Source organism: Heteronotia binoei, chromosome 19, assembly GCF_032191835.1.
Source record: "Heteronotia binoei isolate CCM8104 ecotype False Entrance Well chromosome 19, APGP_CSIRO_Hbin_v1, whole genome shotgun sequence".
In the NCBI taxonomy this organism is placed as follows: Eukaryota; Metazoa; Chordata; class Lepidosauria; order Squamata; family Gekkonidae; genus Heteronotia; species Heteronotia binoei.
In genome coordinates this window covers 29189801-29215442 of record NC_083241.1, presented here as the reverse complement: position 1 = coordinate 29215442, position 25642 = coordinate 29189801, and the positions used below count along the sequence as shown (strand labels likewise).

General features: G+C 44.2%; 1 protein-coding gene across 11 annotated transcripts in view; it reads right to left on the bottom strand.

The window, feature by feature from the left end:
* The window catches only part of MYO9A (myosin IXA), a 215298-nt gene that overhangs the window by 101409 nt on the left and 88247 nt on the right, over positions 1-25642 (bottom strand). For 10 of the 11 annotated variants that reach the window (XM_060260402.1, XM_060260406.1, XM_060260403.1 and 7 more), the window contains exons 5-9: positions 22398-22497; positions 20519-20575; positions 16414-16511; positions 14692-14818; positions 340-429 (exon numbers count right to left, since the gene is read on the bottom strand). In XM_060260402.1, the coding sequence (XP_060116385.1) occupies positions 340-429; positions 14692-14818; positions 16414-16511; positions 20519-20575; positions 22398-22497 (472 nt within the window). The remainder of the gene's footprint in view (positions 1-339; positions 430-14691; positions 14819-16413; positions 16512-20518; positions 20576-22397; positions 22498-25642) is intronic. The other variant, XM_060260408.1, reaches the window with a different exon arrangement.

Here is a 25642-nt window from a genome sequence, read left to right as displayed (position 1 = left end):
GAATACAAGAACATTAAGACACACATTTACAGGCATGCGGCAAATACAGGCCATCCACTGAACAATGAAAAAAAGCAAATAAAATCCAACATAGCTGTTAGCAGCAAAGTCACCAGATAAATCCAATGCTTGGTATTAATCCCAGAACAAGGAGAGATTAGAAGTATCATCCGTAACATTCAGTCTGACGTATTCTTATTCAGATACTGATAAGCAGTGAATAAAGTTAAAAGAGTGTCATTTGTCTTTCGCAGCTTCCCTTCCCCAGGAAGATAAACAGAGGACCCACTCTTCCCTAGCCTGCCCTCCCCCAAATTCCACAAATGCAGGTTTTGATACCTCTGCTAGTTTGTAGGGTAACACAAGCTTCTCCCCCACGGTCACTGTCTTTCTGGTAATGAGCGCTTCAAACAACATTTCTTCTTTTACCTAAAAAAAAAACCAAAATCCACCATCAGTTGCAATTCAAGAAACAAACAAAAGAATTCAAATCTTTTGGACTTAGTGCTTAGAGTACCGGCATTGTCCATTCCAGATTCAGCATTAATAACGCAAGTGTGTTTCGTTTTCTAGATCACTCCCTTTTGAATCCATGTATGTGTACCAAGAAATGTCACAAAAGACAGCATAATCAGAGCAAAAATTTATGGAGCACTTAATACACAAAGTGCTTTGCTATCATGTCCCTCCCTCTCCAGGCTGCTCGCATTACTGTACAGTTCCTCCTGTTTCATGAGTCAGGAAGTGAAAGAGTTACATGATTCAGAGCAGCCTGCCTCATAAGGGGATGGGCTATGGCTCAGTGGCAGAGCATCTGCTTGGCACACAGAAGGTCCCCGGTTCGTTCCCCGGCAGCACCAGTTAAAAAGACCAGGCAGTTGGTGACAGGAAAGAGCTCCACCTGAGACGCTGAAAAGCTGCTGCCAGTTTAATTAGACAATACTGATCCCGATGGACCAGTGGCCTAATTCAGTATAGAGCAGCTTCATGTGCCTTTGCCCCTGTGAACTTGGCTGGGAGCTAAAATAATCTACTAATGCCCTGCCTTGCATGCTTTCGGTAAAAGATCTGCGACTGGTAAGAAGTCAGAGCAAAGCTTTTTTGATGAGTGTTGATATTGAATTGCAGGTTTTTGAAAGCCTTGCTAAAAGCAGATGTTCACCCTTGAGTTTGGGGTTTTTACCTCCTTGTTATAGGGCTGAATATCTCACCTGCGTAACGGCCCCTCAGCAACGCAAGAGCCTACCGTTATTTGCTAGCTAGGTTCAATGTCCTACCATCTGTGATACTTCTTGGAAGATCTGATAAAACTCCCTATGCTAACAGACTGTGCACTTGTGCATGTCCAGAGATAGAAACTTTAGAACATGTGTTCCTAAACTGTACTTTCTACTCAGACCTGTGCTCCATACTCATTGACCTCTGTCTGAGTGAGCAAACAGCGAAGCCCGATAAATATAAAATTGTCTTCCTGTTGTCAACTCGGAACCAATTGGTAATTGAAACTGTTGCAAAATTTTTATATTTAGCATCTAGGAGGCGCTTAATGTATTTGCAAACTGCCATTCGATGGATGGATTGGTTCCTTGTTAATGTTCGATATCATGCCAATAAAGGTTATTGTATTGTATTAGTGATGGCGCCCAGACTATGAAAAGCCCTGGCCCAGAAACTTCACCTTGCTCTTTTACCTATTAGCCACCCAGAACTGGCTGACTTTGTGTTCAAGGGATGCTAATGTCTCTATGTTTTCACTTACTTTACTGACATTTTAATCTCTTCCATGGTTTTATTGATGTTGACGAACCATTATTTTAGAGAGTCTGGCTTTTGGTTGCGTGATGATTTCTTGGCTGTTTATTATCTAGGTTTATTGTTTCCATTTCCCTATGAATGTTATTTATTTGCTGCCTTGTGTTTTACAACACATGCAGGACATAAATCTTGTAAAAAATTAAATAAATAAGTACACACAGGAAGCACACCAACGGTCAGCCAACAAGCACATGGGGCCGCTTGGACTTTTAACCAGCTGATCTAAGTCCACATTCTAAGACAAGACTGATCTGGTGCTCGAAGTAACATTCAAGTAACTGATTTACCCCCACAGTCATTGTGAAGTACGGCTTCAGCAGAAAAGAAACAGACAGCTATCATGCCCATTACAGGATCTAAACAGAGCCTTCCTGTGCAGAGGCAGCATCTCTCTTGTTGTAGGGCTGCCAATACCACGCTGACAAATGCCAGGAGATTGTGAGGGTGGTACCTGGGGAGGGGAGAGTTTGAGGAGGATGTGACATCACTTCCAAGTGACAGTCGAAGAGCTCCCAGAATCTCTGTGGTAAAGACTATAGCAGCACTATGGAGGCCATTTTTCCCCTCCTATTCATCAGTTTGTCATGGGTGGGGGACTGGGGCCAACAGTGTGGGTTTACTGACCATGGAGTGGGGCAAATGGTTTGCCTATCTGATTAATTAATTAAATTGATATCCCGCCCTCCCCGCCGAAGGCAGGCTCAAGACAGCTCACAAACAAAGGGTTGACACAAGCACATTAGTGGGACCGGTAAAATAAACAACAATAAAAACATAAAACCATGAAAACAACTGGTTAAAACATTTTGCATGTGCTACTGTAATAGTTGCAGGCAGCGACTGAATTCTGATGGTTAGCTGTACTTAGAGGTCTCAGGACCGCCGTAGTGTGATAAGATAGGCCATTAGTGGTATTCTTATGGGCCAGTCCCGTTGCTGCAGTTGTTACCATCATGTAAATGCCTGGTGGAAGAGTGCCATTTTGCAGGCCCTGTGGAACTGTAAAAACTCTTGCAGGGCCCTAGTCTCCTCCAGCAACTCATTCTAACAGCGAGGGGCAGCAACAGAAAAGGCCCTGGCTCTCATTGTGCTGAGCCTTGCTTCTCTGATGCTGGGGACTGTCAACAGGTAATGGGTGTTGGGGATGTCTATCAATTTTATGCTCTGCTTGTAACCAGGCCATTTTTGTAGCAGGAACTCCTCTGCATATGAGGCCACACCCCCTGATGTAGCCAATCCTCCTGGAGCTTACAGCAGGCCCTGTACTAAGAGCCCTGTAAGCTCTTGGAGGATTGGCTACATCAGGGGTGTGTGGCCTAATATGCAAAGGAGTTCCTGCTACAAAAAAAGCCCTGCTTGTAACCAGCCAGGAGAATTGGGCTGGTGGATGTTGGAAACAGAATCTTCAGTTGATAGCAGGTTAGAAGCACTGGACATATGAAGTTGCCTTACATCAAGTCAGATCACTGGTCTGTCTAGCTCAATATCAGCTACTCTGATAGGCTACGATTTTTCGGGGTTCTTTTAAAAACCTGTTACCCAAGCCTGGAAAGGCTGGGGACTTAACCTAACATCTTGCACGGAGAGCAAGTGTTCTCATCCTGCGCACTTTGCATGCTGCCTGTAGTTCTTCTTCCTCAGTGGGGAACACAGGCTCCCCCCCGCAAAGATAAAGGGAATAAAATCCATAGCTTTAGTGAAGGTTGTCTCAAATTAGTCCAGAAAAACTAGCAAATTAAGTAAACTTTCCACCCAGAAGCACTCTCCAATAATCATGAATAATCCAGCCTAATGATTAATCCAGATTTCCTGATAAGGAAAAAAAACGCAGCCGTGCCAAGGGCAGCTAGAAAATGGACAGTGCCATTGCTGACGAACCCAGCCAAGCATCGCTTCTAAATGCAAGGGGTGGAGGGGCGTTCCTGCGGCTGTAAAGCCATCCAGACACAAGGAGCGTGAACTAAAGGGCCATGGCAGAAATTGTTAAGCTGAGCTGTATATTTGGAGAGGTTAAACTCCCTTGTGTGTTATGATTCAGCTGAAAGCATTTCATTCCTCTTGGACACGAGTTCACATTCCTCTCGCACAGTATCTGTAAAAGGCACCATTTATAAACCCTGCCTTCATAACACTCTCAGGCTAGTAAAATAAAAATGAAAAATATAGTCTCAAATAGTTGGCCCTTCTTCTTGTGGGTCCTAAATTGGTTCCAAACTCAAAACTGGCTCAATCTAGCAGATTTCTTGAACCTTTGACCTTGGATTCCCTTGCAAAAGGCCAAGATGAACACACTGTACTTTAGACGGCTGCATATTTCGCAGTAAGAATGGCCAGAGCCTGCCTGGCTAGATCCAGGGTGTATTTTATGGACATAGCTCTCTGGGAACAATACCTTGATAAATGATCTTGTTACTGTCCTCTTGCTTTTGTTTACTACACAGATGACATGCCACTACCTTGGCTTGCCAGCTGGCATGACAGATTTGCTTCCATCCCACCTGTAAAGTACACAAGGACCTTGCAAGAGGAGCACGAGGAAGAGGCAAACTATCCTGCAAGGGCCAGTGCTCAGGCAATAAAGCTGGGTGGCCTCCTCCACCTTTCTACATTTGGCAGCAAGCCTTTCTCCAACAGTGTTGTGCACCACGCTTTGGGGAAGTGACAGAAGACATTAGAACTTCACCCAGAGCCGGCTCAAGCTATTTTGGTACCCTAGGACAGGGGTCCCCAACCACCAGGTCACAGACTGGTACCGGTCAGTGGCCTGTTAGCAACCCTGCTGTGCAGTCTCACTGCCCCGCCGCCCCACGCCCCCCTCGTGGAACCTCCTTCTCTTCCGTTTTCACAAGTTTAAGGCCTGGGAAGGGGTGGTGAAGTGCCTCCTGGGCTCTTTAAAGGCTGACCCTCCCCCCTGCCAACCAGCTGATCGGAGGGGAAAACCATAGCAGCAGCGGCGGCGAGTGACCCGCTGAAAAAGCTGCACTGCCCTTGCCTCCTCCCCATGCCCAAGAGTGGGACGGAAGCGGGGGAGCCCGGAAGGTGCTTCACCACCCCTTTGAAGAGCCCGGGAGGTGCTTCACCATCCCTTCCCCAGCCTTAAACTTGTGAAAATGGAGGGAGGAGGAGGCACCGTCGGGAGGGGGGGAGCAGGCTGCGGGGGCCCCACCCTGCTGGCCCTGGGGTCACGGTGGGTGGGCTGGCCTTGGGGCCGGTCCCTGGTGCCAAAAAGGTTGGGGGCCATTGCCCTAGGAGAACCATGACTTTGGTGCCACCATTCAAAAGTGAGAAGACTAAAATGAACGTTTTACTTCCTGGGCATTCAAAATGAACAATGTAAACATAAAAACAGATATGCTTATCAAAAGCCCTCCATGTTCCATCATGGCAGCTACAGGAGACCAGAATCATCAGAGATGGAGGTTCTACAAGCTAGTTAATGCCAAGGTTCCCATCAAGCCAGTAGAGAATGGGGGTTGGACTAGATGACTCTGGAGGTCACTTCCAACTCTTATTCTATGATTCTTGCCTTTTTGGTACCCCTCAAAATCTGGTGGCCTAGGTGATTGCCTAGGCTTGCCTAGCGGTCGGGTTGGCCCTGCCTTTGCCCATACTTGCCATCCTTTTAACTTCCATTCCCATTCACACCTACTCCAAAGCCCCTTGAAAATTGCAAGCAGAACATTAGAACTTACCTGAAGGTTTCTTCTCTTCATTGGAGTGAAGTCATGCAGGCTGATTAGAGTATGCCTCCGCTCATTTAAGTAGAGCTACGCAAATTCTGTGTAGCTCCCTATTGGAGAGAGCGAAGCCTGACCTTCCAATATTGTCCAAGCCCTGCTGCATAAGATCATCATCTGTGTTCCCATTCATTACCCTTTGTTATTGACCTTGTGGATCTTGATCTTTATCTATTCCCAACCCCCTTTGTTTTTTTTTGGGGGGGGGGGAGTAGATGCCTTCACCCCACTGAAGAGACGCAACCTTCAGGTAAGTTCCAATTTTTTTTCTCCTTCAGTGGGGGAAGTCATCTGGGCTGATTAGCTTTGCCCATGCTGTCCTTCTGGGCGGGTACTCTTTTATGAATTACTGTTCTCACCACTTGCTGCACCACCCTCCTGCCCAATGCTACTTCTGCTGACGCTGCCTGATCAATTCTATAATGCTTGATAGAGGAGGATGACCAAGTTGCCACTCTGCTAATGTCCCCAACCACAGCTCAAGGAGAAGGCTGCTGTGGCCACTGCCGCTCTCGTAGAATGCACCGTAACCCTGCCAGGCAGCATCACACCCTGGGTCTCAAATATGTACGACTTCACCCAGAAGGCAAAAATAGACTTTGCAACCTTTTCCCTTAAGTTTTGGCTGATGTGCAATATGAATAGAGAGTCTGAGATCCTGAATGCTGCCGTTTTGTCCAGGTAAATACGTAGGGCCCTGTGTACATTGAGTTTGTGCCATGTCTTTTCTTTGGGGTGCTTCAGTTTTGGACAGAAGGATGGCAGGACTAGTGGTTGGTTTAGGTGGAATGCTGAGTTGACCTTGGTCAAGAGGGAAGGATCTGTTCTTAGAGTCACTGACTCCTTCTGAAAGATGCACAGTTCTTTTCTGGCGGGCATCTCCAACACCCACCTGGGGGATGTTATCACTACCAAGAAAACCACATTCCATGACAGAAAATATAGCCCCATTGATTTTAATTTAGTGGTTCAAATGGTAGTTTTGTAATCGCCTGCAACACCATTGTGATATTCCAAATGGGAAACCTGTGCCTAATGGCAGGGTTCAGTTGTCTTGTTCCCATACGGAAACACTACATGTTTATTAGCAGACAGGTTCCTGAGACACCCAAGCCACAGAACGGCATTGAGGGCTGTGACTTGCCTCTTTAACATGTTTGGTTTGAGCCCTTGCTTCCAGCCTTCGTACAAGAAGTTCACGATATCTTTTTATGAAGGCCACCGTGGGTCCAACTACCTACGTGTCAGCCACATGTGATTACATATGCATCTTGTCACTGAACTTCTGCTACCTCACCCAGTTTTTTGAGGCCTTTCAGGGTCAGTACCACCTTCCAGTTCCCTGATCTCTTGAGAACCACGAAGGGGACTGAGTAGACATCCTTGAAACTTTTGGTGGGGGTGGGGGGGACTTTTCTACTGCACCAGGTTTTCCAGGTGTTCTATTGCTTGGCCTAATAGATGTCTCCTCTCCTGGGACCTTGATACTGGGGACAGTATAAACTGATGTGGAGAGTAAAGAACTAAACTCTACCCTGTAGCCTCCTGTAATAATTGAGAGGACCTATTTGTCTGATGTTGACTAACTCCAGAACTCTGAAAAGAACTGGAGCTGTCTCCCAATCATGTAGTTGAGCAGTGTGTTTTTTTTGCTGGCACACTCTTGCCGTGCCTGAAGGTAGTTGACTGCTTCTGCTGGGCTCTGGGTCAGTATCTGAAGGGCTGGAAACCCCTGAAATCCTTCATGTCTCCTCCTCAAACTGATTATTTGAAACTACGAAAGGACTGGTGGGATCTGCCTTTTGAGTCTCTATCCCTCTTGGTTGAAGATAATGGCATGGCTCTTTTCCTTTGTCTCTACGAGAACTTTTCTCAGGTTGAGTTCCTTGAAGAGGAGTCTGCCCGGAAACTTTTTGGAGGAGAGGTTGCTCTTGGATAGGAGATCAACTCTCCAGTGCTTCGGCCATACATTCCATCTTACAATTATGTTGGCTGCTTGTGCCCTAATGCAGAACTGTATAGCATCCTGGAATACATCCGAGGTGAACTCCACTGCTCTCTTCATCTTCAGTAGAGATCTCTTTAGATCTAGAGAGTTTAAGTCCAGGTTTTGCAGTAGATTATCTGCACAGATGACAATGGTGTGTATGAAGTATGATAGTACTGTCGATGTTCTAATAGTCAGTGATGACGCTTCACGTGCCTTCTTTAAAGCTGTCTCGTTCTTCCTATCTATGGAGTCTCTCAGGGCATTCTTCCCATCTTTAAGCAGTACAGCTCCAAAATGTAGGGCCACCACCAGAGGTACCTTTATCCTCCACAACATCCTCTGGCAATGCATCAAACTTCTTGAATACAGATGTAAGTGAATCATTGCCCCCCAGCAGGGCTCCCTCTGTCTTAATGATGTTTTCAAAATAATCCGAGAAAGCAGATTCTGTCTGCATTCTAGCTGGTTTTTTGAACCCTCTGCTGTCCAGTTTTGCTGAGACTGCTGATCTTGGGGTTTTCTGTTGTCTACAGCTGATAATTGAGGGTGGTAATCACTTGGTTGAGGACGTGCTGGAAATGCTCTGCCTGGAATAGTCTGGATGAGGTTTCTTAAACCTCTGCCACCTCCCCCAACCATTTGCCCTTCTCCTTCCCTTCCCCAGACAGGTTTTATTTTTTTGGGAAGGGGTATCTCTTGAATTAACTAGCTCTCCCTTGCAGGAATTTTATAAAGGTTTTTTAACTTTTATTTTTAAAAAGGTTTGGCTTTGGAGCAGAGCTCAAGCCACCAACCTAATCAGTAGGGTTATTCAGAGCTGGAGGGCCAGCCTTCTCTCTCTCCAGTATGGAGCCCTAAGCCACCAGAGGCATGACCTAACCAGCCTAGATGACTTCCGGCACTGAAAGCAAAAGGTGTTTTTCTCCAGGTTTGAGTATGTACCTTCTGATTTAATATCCTGAGATTTTGTTCTCTCCTGCCTTTGGCCTGATTTGTGACATACTTTACAAGCAAATAATACGCTAATATAAATATCTGTTTTAGGTCAGATGTAGGGCAAAAAAGACAGGCCCCAAAGTGGTGCCGCAGAGCTCCTTTTTAAGGAAGGAAAGGAACCACAACATTTATCAAAATTTGTTCTGCTCTGGACTGGGGCTATGATACCTTGCAATGAATTAATAAGTATTACATATTTAATGCTTAAGAAATTGAAAATAAAACTGCACGCCGGGAAGTTCTAAGTTACTTTCCATGCTGTGCAATGGAAGAACTAACAAGAGCAGGGAGCAAAACTGCACCTTGTTCTAGATGGCAAAATGCCATCTTAAGCCAAGAAGAAAGGTGGGGTATAAATATTCCAATATATAAATAAAAACTGGCTTCATAGGGGAAAAAAGGAAATTGCTACTATCTATTCCTCATCAATTTAAAGGAGCACTGACCCATAACCAGATTTGTGCCCCATTCCTTGAGATACAACACCCAACAAAAAAATGACATGGCAGTACAGGGCTCAGTTCAGTGTTAAAATGAAGCTGCAGCAACAAAGCACTGCCAACTGGCCCAAAGGGGTCTGCAGCATCACCCTTTATGCTCAAGGATGTGGGAGTGGGATTCTGGGGGTCTCGGCTGCTATTCTGGGTCAGCTACTCCATAAAAGCATCACCTGCTAATGAGACAGACAGCTATGCCACATTAAGAATATCAACAGCCCACACTGATTTTCACCCAGATGCTTAATGAAAGCCTCTGTTAAGATTTTTTTTAAAAATAAATCAGGTTCAGAAAAAAACTGTTACTGAAAATTGGCCCACATAACTCAAATCCAAGGACCAAACTCCTGTAAACCAATAGAAATTTTAAAATGGGAAACCCAATTTAAACTGGTCTTTCTTGCTGGGGGATTTACAGTTAATCTGCTCTGCTTAAAGAATAATAATCCCTGTTTGTTTTAGAAAACCTTTACAGATGCAGACCTTCGCTATCTGCCACACGTAAGCCAAAATAACAATGAAGTGCTATGGAGAGCTGTTCTCTAAAGTCTAGTAAAAGAAGACAGGCACCTCCTCTCCATATCTATAAATGTCAAGCAGCTCATAGACAGAAGAGCAGACATCAGACAGCCAGACTCATACAAAAGCTGGTCAGGAGCCAAGACTGTCTTAAGATTACTTCTCCAGAAGTGACAACACTATTTTAGCTGAAATGCAGAAAATTTAAAACAAAACCTAATTTTGGATGCTGAGAATAGGACCTTGCTTCTGTCATCCGTTTCCGTGGCTTTGCGTACTGGAAGAGTTCCAATAACTCCTTGCTACAAACTCAGTTGAGCAAAGCCATCTCACACCTCCTATGCTCCAAAGACTGAATGAGAGCATCTGCCCAATAAATCTTGCATTCTAACAGCCACCAATGGCCCCCACCGATAGATAGCGAAATCTGTGGATCGGGGCCACACAGAGGCTAAACAGATCCTTCTCCACACCTACGGCACTTCTCAAGCGTGCAGAAAAATCTGAAGCGTTTAAAAAAAGCGTTTAAATTCTGCCCAAAATAATTTTTTAAAAAATGTTCTCTATGCAAGCTGGTGGAGCTGTGGCAGTCTAAGAGGGAAGTCTATGCTTGCTCTCTACAGCTTGCCCAGAGCTGGGTGAGACACAGAGAGGGGCAGGTGGAGGCAGGAGGGACTCTGCTGGCTTGCCTGGAGCTGCTCCAGGCAAGCCTGCAGAAAGCCTGGGGTTCAATACTGGGCTTGGAGAGAGAGTGTGTGTACGGGAGGATAATATGGGTCTCATGCCTCCCGTGAGACTCCCAGGCCATCGCTTGTCTATATACTATTAGCGGTGTGTGGCACCCATCTGCAGTATTTAAATCTGTGGATTGGAGTCACATGGATGCTATACAGGTTTTTTTCCCCGCAAACTTGGGGGACTCTCCAGGTATGTATACAAAATTGAAATGTTTAAATTCCTCCCCCAAATTAAAAATGTCATCTGTACATCTGCAGAGATGACTGGTAGTTGCAGCAGATATCGGGAGCTGCTCAAGGCCCAGTGGCAGTAGAAGAAGACAACTTCAAATTTATACCCCGCCCTTCTCTCTGAATCAGAGACTCAGAGAGGCTTACAATCTCCTATATCTTCTCCCCCCACAACAGACACCCCGTGAGGTGGGTGGGGCTGAGAGGGCTCTCCCAGCAGCTGCCCTTTCAAGGAGAACTCCTGCAATAGCTATGGCTAACCCAAGGCCATTCCAGCAGCTGTAAGTGGAAGAGTGGAGAATCATACCCGGTTCTCCCAGATAAGAGTCCGCACACTTAACCACTACACCAAACTGGCTCTCACCAGGAGATGCTCCGGGCTTGGCTGTGGTGGCAGTTGCCAGGACCCGCTCCATGCCTGATAGCAGATGCCAGGAGATGCTCCCAGACACTACCACCGCCACTGCAGCTGTGCTCCAAGGTGAGCTGTTGGGTCTGGGTGTGCCAGCTCACCAACTGGGAGGAATAGAATTACCCCACCCATGAGTTTTATGCCCCCCCATACCAATCTACACATCACATATAACTGTCAAACAGAGAGAAGCATGCTGAGGGGTCACTGGCTTCTGGGACCCACAAACGGTGTCAGACGAATTCATAAAGAATAGAACCACCTGTGGCTATTAGTAAGCAAGACGGAACCTTCATGCTTGGCCTACTGAATACAATCCTTAACACCAGGACATTGCAGCGTAACAATAAATTAGACATTCTCCAATTCCCACTGCAGGAAATGCATGGAGTAAACAGCTGGGTTTAAGCTTTCTTTTCTATTATTCTCTTGGGAAAACTTGGCCATCTGTGACCCAGAACCCTGCGATGTATAACAGCACGGCCCATTCTCCTGAAGAAATTCTTCTTCCCTTGAAGAAATGGTTCAAGATTTCCTTCGGCATCCACAAATATGTAAAGTATGACTGGAGCAATATTTTGATCCAAAGAATTTTCACCTGACACAATACTAAATGCTGCAAAGTTCTGATGCATTGTTTTTTCAATAAGCTCATCTCTCTTCATTGGGCTTTGCTTTCATGCTGTGTTGGCATGTTGTTCCTGGCCTCTGCCACGACCCCTGATTTTTTGTCCAGCCTTGAGTATCCTGGATTGACCTCAGCACAAATCGCCATTCTCCTTAAATACTAATCCAGAGGGTGTGCCTGTGTCCAAATCCTCCTGTGCAGCATCAGTGGAACGACCCTGTAAAATCCAAGCTCCTCAACTACGTGCCGGGAATGAAAAAAAAATCCAGATCTGCCGCGTGTGTTGAGTGTTACAGTTTTAGATCGGCTAAACAACCCAGGTCTAGTGCATATTAATCATAGGTGAAATGGCCCTTAGAAAAGGCCAAACTCGAGATCTGCTGTGAAGTCTGAACACATAGTCTCTTATTAGAAATTACTAAACTGCCTTCCCAGACATGACCACTTCAGTGTCATGATTAAACTCTGTAAGAAACTAATTCTGTACTCATAATATTAGTTAACAAGCATCTGCACACATGGTGGTGGGAATGCCACTGCTGACAGACATAATGATGTCCTGAGTAGGGTTGCCAACTCTGGCTTGGGAAATTCCTGGAAATTTGAGAGTGGTCCCTGGGGAGGGCAGGGACTTGGGAAGGATCTCATTGGAGATGCGATGCCACTCAAGGACTTCCATTTCTCTTAGACTCTATGGTATACCTCCAAAGCACTCATTTCCTCTGTTGTCTGGATACTTGTTGTCTGGAGATCAGTTGTAATTCTTGGAGAACTCCAGACTCACATCTGGAGGCTAGCAACCCTAATCCTGGGTAGAAAGGCAAGAAGTCTTACACTGGCTGAGGGTAGCTGCTTAAACTGGTTGGTCGTTTTCGCACTCACCTTCCGCCGGCGCGACCCCCCTCTTCACCGCGCAGGATCTGCGCGGATTTCGCACTAAACGCTGCGGAGCAGCCAGAAAAGCCGGAAGCTCCCATTGCAAAAGCCGCACAAACGCCAAACTGCTTTTTGGCGGTTTCAGTTTGAGCGGCTTTTGCGCCAGGAGCTTCCGGCTTTTCTGGCTGCTCCGCAGCGTTTAGTGCGAAATCCGCGCAGATCCTGCGCGGTGAAGAGGGGGGTCGCGCCGGCGGAAGGTGAGTGCGAAAACGACCGTTCTCTAGCAGTCAAGGGGAGCTCCAGTAGACTCCTTGTAGTCTAGCAGCATTAGATCAGTCAGGCTTGCTGGAGGCGAGGGGAACGGTCATAAAAATTCCTTATGTGCTGCTCAGGGCATGCCCAACAGAACTCTCTGCTGTTAGGCATATATCCATGTTCCTATCACAGCTACCCAGGAAGCAACTGGCTAAGGTGCTGTGCCTTCCCCAGTCACATCAGACCTGTCACTGAGTGCCTACACTGGAAATACCAAAACTTCTCTTTGAATATTATGTTTGCAATGCTGAGAAATATGGGAGTAATTCTCCCATTTCTTTCAGTACACTTAAACGTTTGAATTATGATTGAAAAAAATTTAAATTACTACTTTTAAAAATCTGCCTTCCTCTTGTGTGCAGGTCCTAAATAAAAATATGACAAGTGGAGGTGTGCAACCCCCTCCTCCCCCGAAACCCAATTTTTTAAAAAAAATTGGGTTTATTGAGCCTGAAAATATCAGTATTTCCCAAAACTCCTGAATCCCAACACCTTTATGAGGAGTCTCCTGAATCAGGTCCTAAATAAAATATCTGGGATTCCCTAAATATGGGAAAGAAAGCCCTGTGGCGTAGAGTGGTAAAGTTGCAGTACTGCAGTCTGAGCTCTTTGCTCACGACCTGAGTTCGATCCCGGTGGAAGCTGGGTTCCAGTAGCCGCCGGCTCAAGGTTGACTCAGCCTTCCATCCTTCCGAGGTCGGTAAAATGAGTCCCCAGTTTGCTGGGGGGAAAGTGTAGAGGACTGGGCAAGGCAATGGCAAACCACCCCGTAAAAACTCTGCCGTGAAAACATCGTGATGCAACATCGCTCCAGAGTCGGAAATCACTGGTGCTTGCACCATTACCTTTTAAAATATATATATGGGAAATATTTGGGATTTCCTAATTTTTTGGGGGGAACTCAGCATTTGGAGAAGGTTTTAAATGTCTTCTTGCCACCTGGGATTCCATTTGTGTGGCACTGTTTGAAAAGGGCATTTAAATGCCTTTTGCAAGTGGTGCCACATGAATAGAGTCCCAAGCACAGTTTACTCATGTCATATTGCTTGCAGAATATGTTCCCTTTAAATTCTTTTTGCAAGCTGAGCTGAGGATCAACTGGGGTGGTGTGGAGCGGATAGTTCCATGTGGCCTTGGCTGGGGCTGGCTCTTGGTACAGCTAAACAGACCTCAATAAAATTGGCTTTTTGGGGGGTGGGTGGGTGCTCAGCTATACTGGTACCCAAGTACAGATCTCTGATCTGTATTCAGCTTATATTCTGTTCAGTTATGCCGAACGCACACCCCTATACGATAACAATGACAGATTTCTCTTCCCCAAAGTGGAGAGAAGCACTGTGATAAGTATTTGAAACTCCTGCTAGATTTTTCTTTTCTGACTCCAGAAAGTGAGCGTTATCTTCCATCTCTGTATCTGGCCATGGGATCAAACACCCCCCACCGCAGCATGACAGGAGGAAATGGTACAAACTGTCGAACATTCTTGCTCCTATCAGTTCTGAACTTCTGTCTAGCCATGAAGCAGCGATAGGGCGACAAAGAGGAACAAGCTGCAGTCTGAAGTCTACTCTGGGATGGAGAACAGACTCTGACTTGAGGACTGCCAGCTGCTAATAAGAGAGGGATAGACTATATTTGTTGAACTGTTTTATTCCATTCTGTTCAACATTCTGTTCAAGGGAGCATGTGGTTAAACAGAACTGAATGAGGCCCATAAGCATCTTCCACACTCAAGAGAAGGGATTCTAAAGGACATTCATGAGTTCTAAGACCCAGCTGTTTCAAATTCCACCTGATGCTCACACAATTGGAACCGTGTAGAGAGCCATGCAAAAGACCACCAGGGTACCCCAATGATTACAAGATCAGAAACAAAAAGACGAGCTGGCAGAAGGGAAAAGCACAGGAAGAGCTAGACAGTTCTGACCAAGAGCTCACCTCCAGCAGTTCTGAAACAATGGGCAGGACTTCTGGGTTACAGATATCGATGGAATCATCCCGGTAAGTTTTCTTTTTGTAGCAGATGTTACCCAAGTGCAGTATTGCCGACAGAAGGGAAAAAATCCTAAACGCATAAATATATACATTCGTTACTGTTCCCTTAGCAACAGGAAACGCAAGAAATTGAGTGCATCAATGTTACTACCATTTAATTGACTCCACATTTTCTTATCACCTTCAAATGTTATTAGCAGCATATGGAACAGCAATTAAGCAAGTGATGCATTCAGGCACTAACATCATGGCTCATTGTAATGGAAGGCCAGCTTTTCCAGTTTTTAGATATGATGCTAAGATTGCAGACTGTCAAGAGTCAGGTGACGGGAAAACCCAAACAGGTTTCAACCACGTCCAATACATTTTGCATTTTGCCAAACGTGCTCTGATCTTCAGCAGCATCTCGACTCTGCGAGTTGTACAATTACTCATTTAGCAAACTAGCTAATTATACCTCTACCTTACTTGGTTGGAGATAATATTTGTATCAGTAATTGAGAACTGTATTAATTTGTCTGGATTCCTTACCCACCACCACCAATCTCGGAAATGCAGAGCAGGCTGCAATACATTTAAACAGAGGCAGTGAAAATCAAAGCAACTGTCATCCATTCACCATCGAGCCCGAGCCAATTCAATGTAATGTCAATGGCTGATTTTCAGCAGCTAAAAAAACCCTGACAAACGCCCTTACGGATGTTTACTTTCACAACTGCAGCTCAATCTGCTCTGCTCTGTAAAAGGCTTCAGAGACTCACCTGAAACACTGTGAGGTGGATCCAACTATCATTCAAGCAACCCATATGCCTGCCAAAGGAGCCTTCCCCAAACATGAGTGGCTCTTGGCTCTTCCTCCAATGGAAGAGCTGCTTACAGGAAATCTCCTTAGGGGGCAAGAAGGCTTCAAATTTTGCTCAGTTGAGTGGTAGGTCAGCAGCAGATTAGGTTTGCCAGTTGCCCATCTCTGGCTGGAAATCTCAGACCGATTTTCCCACTAGCCTTACACCGCTCTCATGTTCCTCTTTTCTGCGGGGCTTCTGTCAGATTTCACACTATCTGCCCCGGGACTGCAACTTGCTCCACCTTTTTTGGGCAGCAAACAAGATCCTCTAAAAACTAGTTTCTGTTTGCTGCGCGAAAAAGGCGAAGCTAGTTAGAGCCCGGGGCAGACAGTGTGAAATCTGATGGAAGTCCCGCAGAGAAGAGGAGCGTGAGAGCGGTGTAAGGCTCGTGGGAAATCGGTCTCACTCTGCCAGCTGCCCTTGCCTCTGGGCCAGTGGGGAGAACAATGTGGGGACAGAAATGACATCATGCAACATGTCGACATCATATCCAGGGGAAAACCATAGCATTTCCAGAGCATCAGCTGACCTGATGACATATCCGGGTTTCACCTGGACATTACATCAATGCATCTCACAATGTCATGTCCACCCCTTGCCCTGTTCCCAAAGCTCCTGGATACCATGGCTTGGCATCCCTAGGTAGGATCCACCCCAGCGAGTTGCAAATGCCTACTCACTGGAGCATTTACAATTTATAAATGAACTTTAGCTATACAGAACCGCTTGACGTTGCCTTGCTCTCTATAATGGCCATGCTAAGCGTGCTTGGAAATGGCTTCCAAACCAGTCACGAATGCAATGAGGAAGACCCACTTACTGTCTCCGAGTCTTGGGAAGAAAGCCCACCATTTCCATAGCTAGCTGCAAACGCTCAAAGTCATGCTTCAAGTCTTCTCCTTCGACGGAAAAACAATCCTATCAAGGCCAAATGCAAAAATATTAGAAAAGATGGCGACCGGGAGGCTGGGGCAATCTTACACACCACACTATCACATCTGGGGCTGTGTAGCACAGGCCTGAGCAGCAGGTGTTCAACTGGCAGCAGAATCCTCAAGCTGCGTGCCCTCCCCTCACAAAAGCACAAACCGGAGAAGCAACAGCAGCAAGCATGTGTGCGCGACAGCTCAATGTGGTGAGCAGACAGCTCAATGAAAATGTCAACCCAGTGTGCCGCAGAAGTGAAAAAGGCAAACTCTGCCAGGGATAATTAGAAAGGAGATTAAAAATAAAGCAGCCAATATTACAATGACCCTGTACAGATCTACAGTGCCATCTCATTTGGAATCCTATGTGCAGTTATGGTCACTGTGTCTTAAAAAGGACACTGCAGAGCTGGAAAAAGTACAGAAGAGGGCAACCAATGTGATTGGGGGGTTGGGGCACCTCTCCTATCAGGAAAGACTGAAGAGTCTGGGAATTTTCAATTTAGAAAAGAGACAGGGAAGGCAGGACATAACCTGTGTTCCCTCCAAGCTGAGTTAGTGTGAGCTAGCTCACCGTTTTTTAGCCTCTGGCTCACATATTTTTGTTCTAACTCAGGAAAAATAGCCCTCGAGTTCACAACTTTAATGCCAGTAGCTCGCAAAGTAGAATTTTGGCTCACACGACTCCACAGCTTAGAGAAAATATTGGACACAACAGGGGTTTATAAAATTATGCTTGAAGTAGAGAGAGTGGACATAGAACTTCTTCTCCCCCTCCCAAAATACTAGATCTTGGGGGCATCTGGTGAAGCTGATGGGCAGCAGATTCAAGACAGATACAAGGAAATAATACTTTACTCAGCAAGTGATTAAAATGTAGAGTTCACTGTCAGAAGATGGGGGAGGAACGGTGGCTCAGTGGTAGAGCCTCTGCTTGGTAAGCAGAAGGTCCCACTCCCAGGTTCAATCCCTGGTATCTCCAACTAAAAAGAGTCCAGGCAAGTGGGCATGAAAAACCTCAGCTTGAGACCCTGGAGAGCCGCTGCCAGTCTGAGTAGACGATACTGGCTTTGATGGACCGAGGGTCTGATTCAGTAGAAGGCAGCTTCATGTGTTCATATGTTCATAGTGGCCATTATAGAGAGCCAGAAGATGTAGTAGTGGCTTTAAAAGGGCATTAATGAAATTCATGTTGAATAGGTCTATCAGTGGCTACTAGCCATGGAGACTAAAGGAATCCCTAGGGGCATTCAGAGGTAGTAAACATCTGAATACCAGTGCCAGGAAGGCCCTGACTGTTGGTAGTTTAGAGCAGAGGTGTCAAACTCCCGGCCCATGGGACAGAACCGGACCGCCAAGGGCTTTAATCCCCCACTCCCTCCCCTGCCTGTCCTCACCCTTTCTAGATCGAGCTGCAGGAAGTTATTCCTCAACCTTTCCATTTTAGGCAAGCATTTTTAAGGGGGGGGGAGGTTTGGGAGCTGCCAGTTTTCTAAGACTATTAAATAAACAAAATATAACAAGAGTGTTATTGTTTTAAACATGTTTGTATTTTAAGTTAAAGATAATATCTTTTTATTGTGGATGTCTGTGTCCTTTATAAAGTTTACGTCTCCGCTACCTGGTGTCACATTTTATGAAATACGTGGCCTGGCCCAACGAAGTCCCATTTATGTTAGATCCGGCCTTCATAACAAATGTGTTTGACACCCCTGCTCTAGAGTAACTGGTTGGCCACAGTGAGACAGGATGCTGGACTAGATGGACCACCGATCTGATCCAGCAGGGCTCTTCTGATGTTCTTATGATGAAAAATTAGGAGAAGGAGTGCTAATATCATGGATGGCTCAAGCAGAAGTTTGGTGGTATATGAGGAACCAATGCAGAGAACAGCAATGATTTCTAAAGAGACCAAGTATTAGCAGGGGAAAGGGGAGAAAACAACCAAGTTTCCTCCTCAGTCCACTGTTACCTGCCATTCTCTGAACATTTATAAATACTAAATATGAATAATAAGTTATCTCCCAATAGGAGGATTTTTTTAAAAAAAAATCTACTCTCCAGTTGTGAAAATTGCAGGACTTAATGACATGTTATCGAAAGGTACCAAAAGAAGGAAGTCTAGTGCTGACCCAGAGTGGTTGGGGATGGCAGGGATACAGATAAGAAGCATGGGTAACCAAGGAGCTGTATGTGGAAATAATTCTGAAAAGCAGAATCAGAGACTCAAAAGATTCAGGAAAGTAACTATATCAGCAGCAGCACAAACAGGGCTAACAAAAATGACATCTCATCTGTAGCCAATCTTTGAGCGCACTGGTTTTCAAGACTTAAAAAAAAAAATACAAGATTTCAGTTGCTCTAGACAGGCAATCCTTCCTTCATCAACAGTGTGATACGGTGGCTAAAAAGGCAAATGCAATTTTGGGCTGTATCAACAGAAGTATAGTGTCCAGATCACGTATGTGATGGTATCGCTTTACTCTGCTCTGGTAAGACCTCACCTAGAGTATTGTGTTCAGTTTTGGGCACCACATTTTAAGAAGGATATAGACAAGCTGAAATGGGTCTAGAGGAGGATGACAAAGATGGTGAGGGAGACCAAGTCCTATGAGGAAAGGTTGAAGGAGCTGGGGATGTTTAGCCTGGAGAGGAGGTGGCTGAGAGGTGATAGGATCACCATCTGCAGTTACTTGAAGGGCTGTCATCTAGAGGATGGTGTGGAATTTGTTTTTGTGGCCCCAGAACCAATGGGTTGAAATTAAATCAAAAGAGTTTCTGGCTCAACATTAGGAAGAACTTCCTGACAGTTAGAGCGATTCCTCAGTGGAACAGGCTTCCTTGGGAGGTGGTGGGCTCTCCTTCCTAGGAGGTTTTAAACAGAGGCTAGATGGCCATCTGACAGCAATGAAGATCCTGTGAATTTAGGGGGAGGTGTTTATGTAGGGGGTTGGTCTAGATGACCCTGGAGGTCCCCTTCCAACTCTATGATTCTATTATCACTTTTCTTAACTGGATTTATCAAAGTGTTTGTGATTGTATCAGCCAGAAGATGAATTCCACAGATCCAAATTTATTCTTTGAAACTGAATGTTCGAGGTTCCCCTATCCACACCCCACCATATAACTATGTGCAGTCTAGAGGGGAAAAGAACTCAAAAGCAATGAGACTAAAAATAAAGAAATCAAATACAATATAATGACTACAACCTCATTTGCGAACAGTTCCTTACAACCAAATATAGCCCCCTTGTCTGGATCATATTAATGGGAAGAGTCAATCAAAGTTAGAATTGTTAACATGCAATTAGAATCATCATGCCTTCTAAAAGGGTAAAAATAGAATGGTATGAAGACTAACCAAAGCTGATTTTTAAATCTGAACTTAACCACCTGACTTCCCCCAAGAAGGAAAACGCTTTCCCTTTTACGGCCATTTGAACCAATTTGATAAACTATTTCCATTCAGGCAACTTTGCTGCTAGTCTTTTAGCTGAACTATCTGCATTCAGATCAAAACAGTCCAACAGAAAATCCCCCAAAATACAGTTCATAAAAGCTAGTTAGACCATTTGAGTACTGAATGGATTAACTGCCTTCCATAATGCAATGGTTTTTAAAAAGATATACTGTATCAGATACTCCTTAAAGTAGTTACTACAGGCAAAAAATTCTTGCCCATCTTCTCAACAAGACTGAAGAACATGACTTCAAAAGTGAAAATATATTATTTCAACATGTACATATCATATACATGGAATTTTTTTTATTTGCAATGTCCTAGATCCATAATAGTCACCTGACTTCCACTTAACATGATCAAAAGTTAACTCCATTCAAAATTAAAAGGGAACATCCCCACACACTATCCAAGCAAAGCTCATTTTAGTGTGGCTCTCAGTCAAAACAAACTGGTCTTGTATTTGCCCAGAGCCTGGACCAAAGTTTGTGAAAGGCCTATCACCAGCAACCCAGATGGATGGATGGACTTGTACTGACCGGCTCAGAGTCATAGTAACAGTCATCCCAGCTCTGTCTGGGGGGTTTCTTTGTCATCTGAAAGCAAGGCAGACTGGGTGAGTAGCGTCCCAAAGTCCCACACAACCCTCTCTTCCCACTTTTACAGACAGGAACACAATGCACTTATTTTATGTTAATATGAGAACAACATTGAAGCATTTAAAAAAAAACATTAAGTAAAAAGCACTGACAGCTAAGCTTCTCTTCACCTTATGTGAACTGATATGAGAATGCATATCTTAAGCTATTTCATCTTGTGTCAAGAGAAGCCTTCCCAAAACCAGTTATCCACTTATAATTAAACTTAGAAGCCTTAACAAAGGGTAGTTGCAGTCAATGAATTCTAGTATAAACTGAGCCCATAATCAAAATTTAAATTAATCTGATTTTTGTAAATATAATGCTAATTTTGGTAATTTTGGGGGGTAACTATAATGTTAGTTTTAATAAAAATACACATTTAAGACATCTATTGTTTCCTTCTCTCCCAAGACATGTCCAGTGGCCATTCTGAAACCTTCTGAGTCATACCTTTTAAACAAAGATGATAGCCAAGTTATAAAAGTTGGGTTTTTCTCAGTTTCAAAACCAATTGCTCTGAAACCACACTAAGACATCTACAGTAAACATGTATAACTGGATGCTTGCAGTCAGGACTTTTTTTATAGCAGGAACTTCTTTGCATATTAGGCCACACACCCCTGATGTAGCCAATCCTCCTGAAGCTTACAGTAGGCCCTGTACTAAGAGCCCTGTAAGCTCTTGGAGGATTGGCTACATCAAGGGGATGTGACCTAATATGCAAAGGAGTTCCTGCTACAGAAAAAGCCCTGCTTGCAGTAAAATTTAAGGTTTGCAGCGTTTCAGAATAGTTCAGCAGATGTTATATAGTGCCACGCCACAACAGACGCAGCCACTATCACCTACATTCACCAGCAAATCCTACAGCAAGCCACTGACCTGCCACTCTGCTGTAGGCTCAGTGTTTAATATTTGCTGATAAAAACTGGAATTTCCAGTTTCTATAATATAGATAGAACATTCATTGAGATGCACTGAAGCCCAGGGAAATGTATCAGCTACCTCCAGTTAGAGCAAAGAACTCTTTCCCGATAACATATTTCAGTGCTTAGAAGAGAAACCCTCAGCAAGGATACCCGCCACTAACACAACTTGCAGTGTACTTTTCTAGACCGACACTGGGTTTAGGGTTCAGTACTGAGTCACTGTGGCTGGCAATTTCAATGTAACGCAAAGAAGGCCCAGCCATAGCAACTGTTCCTGCCACCTGTGCCCTGTTGCATCAGGAACCCTTGCGGCCTCCAGGGATCAAATTATATAAATGTTGTGAAGTATCTAGTCTAGCTGTAAGAGCCCCATAACAAGGTCTCAATTATTGGCATACAACTGGGATTAATGGACGCTTAAGTTTTAGTTAGACTTCTTATGTGAAAGGTACAAAAGATATCATGCCGTCAGTCAGAAGGATTATAAAAACATGCAAGATGTTATCAGCTGATATGTCTATTCTTGAGTGGGAATATCAGCATGAACACAATTTTCCAGAACGAAGAGATTAGCGGTTAATGTTTATTTGACTGGGAAATGAAAGTTAATGTTCTTAGGAAATAAATGGCCACCCAAAACAGGGTTATTTCTTTCCTGCAGTCCACTTAAGGTGAAAACTACCAAACACGTTGCCTTTCTTAGTTACATTACTAACACCTATGAACTCAGCCTGATGTGAAATCTATCAGCAGACAGCAGACAATGATTTACGTAGCACCACCAGGAATGAGGAGCTCACTGCTCCAGAGACTCTACAAACACTCTACAAAGCTGCTCATACATCCCCCACCTGATTGAGATAATGATATTCATCAGGCTGCTTAAGGTGAAAAGCTGATCTTTCTTCTTCACTTGCACCGGCCAGAAGGTAATAAAAAACGTGGTAGTTCCTGGAAACAAACAAACAAATGGTGTTAACAGGAAACACCGCTACTGAAGAACACAAAAGATATAATGCCAATGAGCAAAGGCAAAGATTTGATCCTACTAGGCAGAAACAGTTTGGCCAAATTGAATGTTTGCTTATATGCACCAATTCTCAAGATTTTGCCCAATTTGGACTTCGCCACAAGCCACAATTTGCCTCCATACCATGAAATGCACAGTTTAACTATGATGTCATAAACAGGGCGTTGTCTCTAGTTAAAATTTTGTTTGGCTTCCTAAGCCGCTGAAAAGTGCAGATTCAAGACAAATGTTAGGGAAGACCTTATAAAAGAGAGTGTGTGTGTGTTCCAAGTGCCTTATCGTAGATTATATCCTGGAGTGAAATAAAGATTTAAAACCTGAGAGCAATCTTTCAACAGAAACCTAGTTTCTCTTTTAACTTGGATGTCATTCAGAATAATGGAGATCCACCTAGCTAAATGAAATATGATGGACTAATACCAAATTTGACAGAAAATGGTATGTTATTGAATTCGCTTGGAGACATGCGGTTCCTTTTGACCAACAGATTTAACTTCTTGGAGTCTCTCTCTGAGACTTGTAAATAACCATTTGCCTACTCACCTTAAGAGCTGTCTCCAGGCAGCAGGGCAGGGAACCTTCTCGAAACCGTAGGCGTTAGTGCTCTCTTCTCTCTCTATCAGTTTTTTTTTATTCCCCACCCTACTCAGGCTGTCAGTAAGTCAAAAACAAGTGTGGGTGGACAACTTAGCAGACTGTTTTGTGGCTAGTAGCTTTTTGTGGACATATCACCAAGACCAAGCAATCAGCATGAAGGAAAACAAACTGCTTATTTTTACCCTAGGATCACATAAATTTTAAATTAACCAGGGGTGGCCAACGGTAGCTCTCCAGATGTTTTTTGCCTACAACTCCCATCAGCCCCAGCCAGCATGGCCAATGGCTGGGGCTGATAGGAGTTGTAGGCAAAAAACATCTGGAGAGCTACCGTTGGCCACCCCTGAAAACACTATTCCTGCATTGCTTTTCTTAGTCACTAACTACAGTGTTGGATGCGTACACAAGGTGCAAAGCAATAAAATCAGAACCATGTACAATGGTGAAATCATCATGCTTATATAAAGATGACTTCTTAAGAGACCACAATTGTGGCCAAGCATCATGTCCTGAAAAGGAAGAAGTTATCCTGGGCTCATTGCAACAGAAGCTTTAGTTGCATTCTACTTGAATCCTGGGTTTATAAAGACCTTGAGAAGAAACTCTCCATCTTCACAGGGCCACCATGTAAAACCTCAAGGCCCAATGAAAACAAAGCAAGCACCCTTTGTGACCAGTGAGTGTGCTGTTTTCCTGGCTCTCGTACACATTTAACAGCTGACACGACCAATCCATTCACACATCAGGGCAAGAGAATGGGTTATGAAGGGACCTTCTCCTCTGAGGAAAGGATGACATCTTGGTGTTCTTTTTAGTTCTTAGTAGACCTTTATTGGCATTAAGGACATCTTGGTGGGTGAGTCCCACCTTATGTTCAGGGAGGCAGGAACAACTTCTTTCTACTTCCTGTCTCCTTGATGGAAGTCACTCATCCCTTCAGTTCTGATAACTCCAAAAGCAATTAACTCCTAAACTAAGACAGAATTAACACTCTGGAAATATAAGGAGAAAGGTGAATAACAGAAAGAACATGAACTATAGGACAGGAAGTGACCTTGCTGTGCAAAAAAGTGAAGAATGAAGAGTGACAATGACATCATCATCACCATTATTGTTGTTCTTATTATTATTTGTTTATTTATATTCCACCCATTCCCCCACTGGGGCTCAGGGCAGAGTATAACATAAATAATAAAATCACAATAACATCACAGCAGCATAATAATAAAAAAAACCCAATTACAATATTCAGTACAACAGAATAGTCCAGCAGAACAATATGATAAGATGGTGTAGCAGGACAATACAGCAAATCAGTGCAGCAGGATGGTACAGTAGGACAAGGTGGAGAGGAGAAGGATCCTTCATGGTAAGTATCCAATGGTCCATTCTCCCTCTGAACGAGCAGCAATCCTCACCGGTATGCTTAATCTTTGAGCTTTATATTCTTCAATGATGCAAGCTTTCAGAGTGCTGCTGATGGCCAACTTTGACATCTTCCTTCATTTATTAGGTGGAGAGATCAAAATGAACAAGGAATCCATTCTAATATGTTCTACAAACGAAGGCTTTTAGTACACATTTTATATCCAATGTATGCTATAGTTTCTCCTTGAGATGGATGGGATTTGGGCAAAAAGCATGGAAGGGAAATCTCTTGAGATCTGTGGAAGGTCAGATTCATCTTTGGTCTGAATGTAGGATCTGTCTGTATGACCATTTTGTCCTTATGGAAGGTGCACAATTCAGGGTTGATCAACATTGCTCCCCGTTCAACTCTTCTTGCTGAAGTAACTGCTATAAGGAACAAGATTTTCATCCTCAGCAATTGAAGAGGAATCTCTTTAACCAGTTTGAATGGATGCTTAAGAAGAGCTGACAGTATGGTGTGTAGTTTTCATGTTGGAAATTTATGTACCTTCAGTGGGTCTTTTTACACTGTTTTACATTGCATTGACTCAAAGTGTTGTAAATCATCCTGAGCACTGCATAAGTGATGAAGGGTGGTCCAAAAAACTGAAAAGGCAGCGGCCTTAAGAAACTGTCAAGTATGTGGGTCTCTGGATAGACTAGTACTCTAGAACACAATCAACAGAGCTGCAACCTGATGTCTTAGTATGGAAGCCTTGAGGCTGTTGGCATGACCATCTTGCAGAAAGGATAGGATGATTGCAATCTTTGGTTTCAAGGAGCTGTCGCTTTTTCTCCTGCACCACCTAGCAAAGGCCTTCCAAGGTGTGTTATAACTTATTTATTTATTTATTTATTTATATTTAGACTTATATCCCGCCCTTCCCACCGAAGTGGCTCAGGGCGGCTTACAACATTATAATTCACATAGATTCAGCTTAAAAACATTTACATAATAAAGTTAAAACCATAATTAATAAGACATAAAAATAAGAATAAAAACCAGCGGTCTGTAGATGCATTTCTAGTTCCATCCAGAAGATGTTCTCAATGTCATTT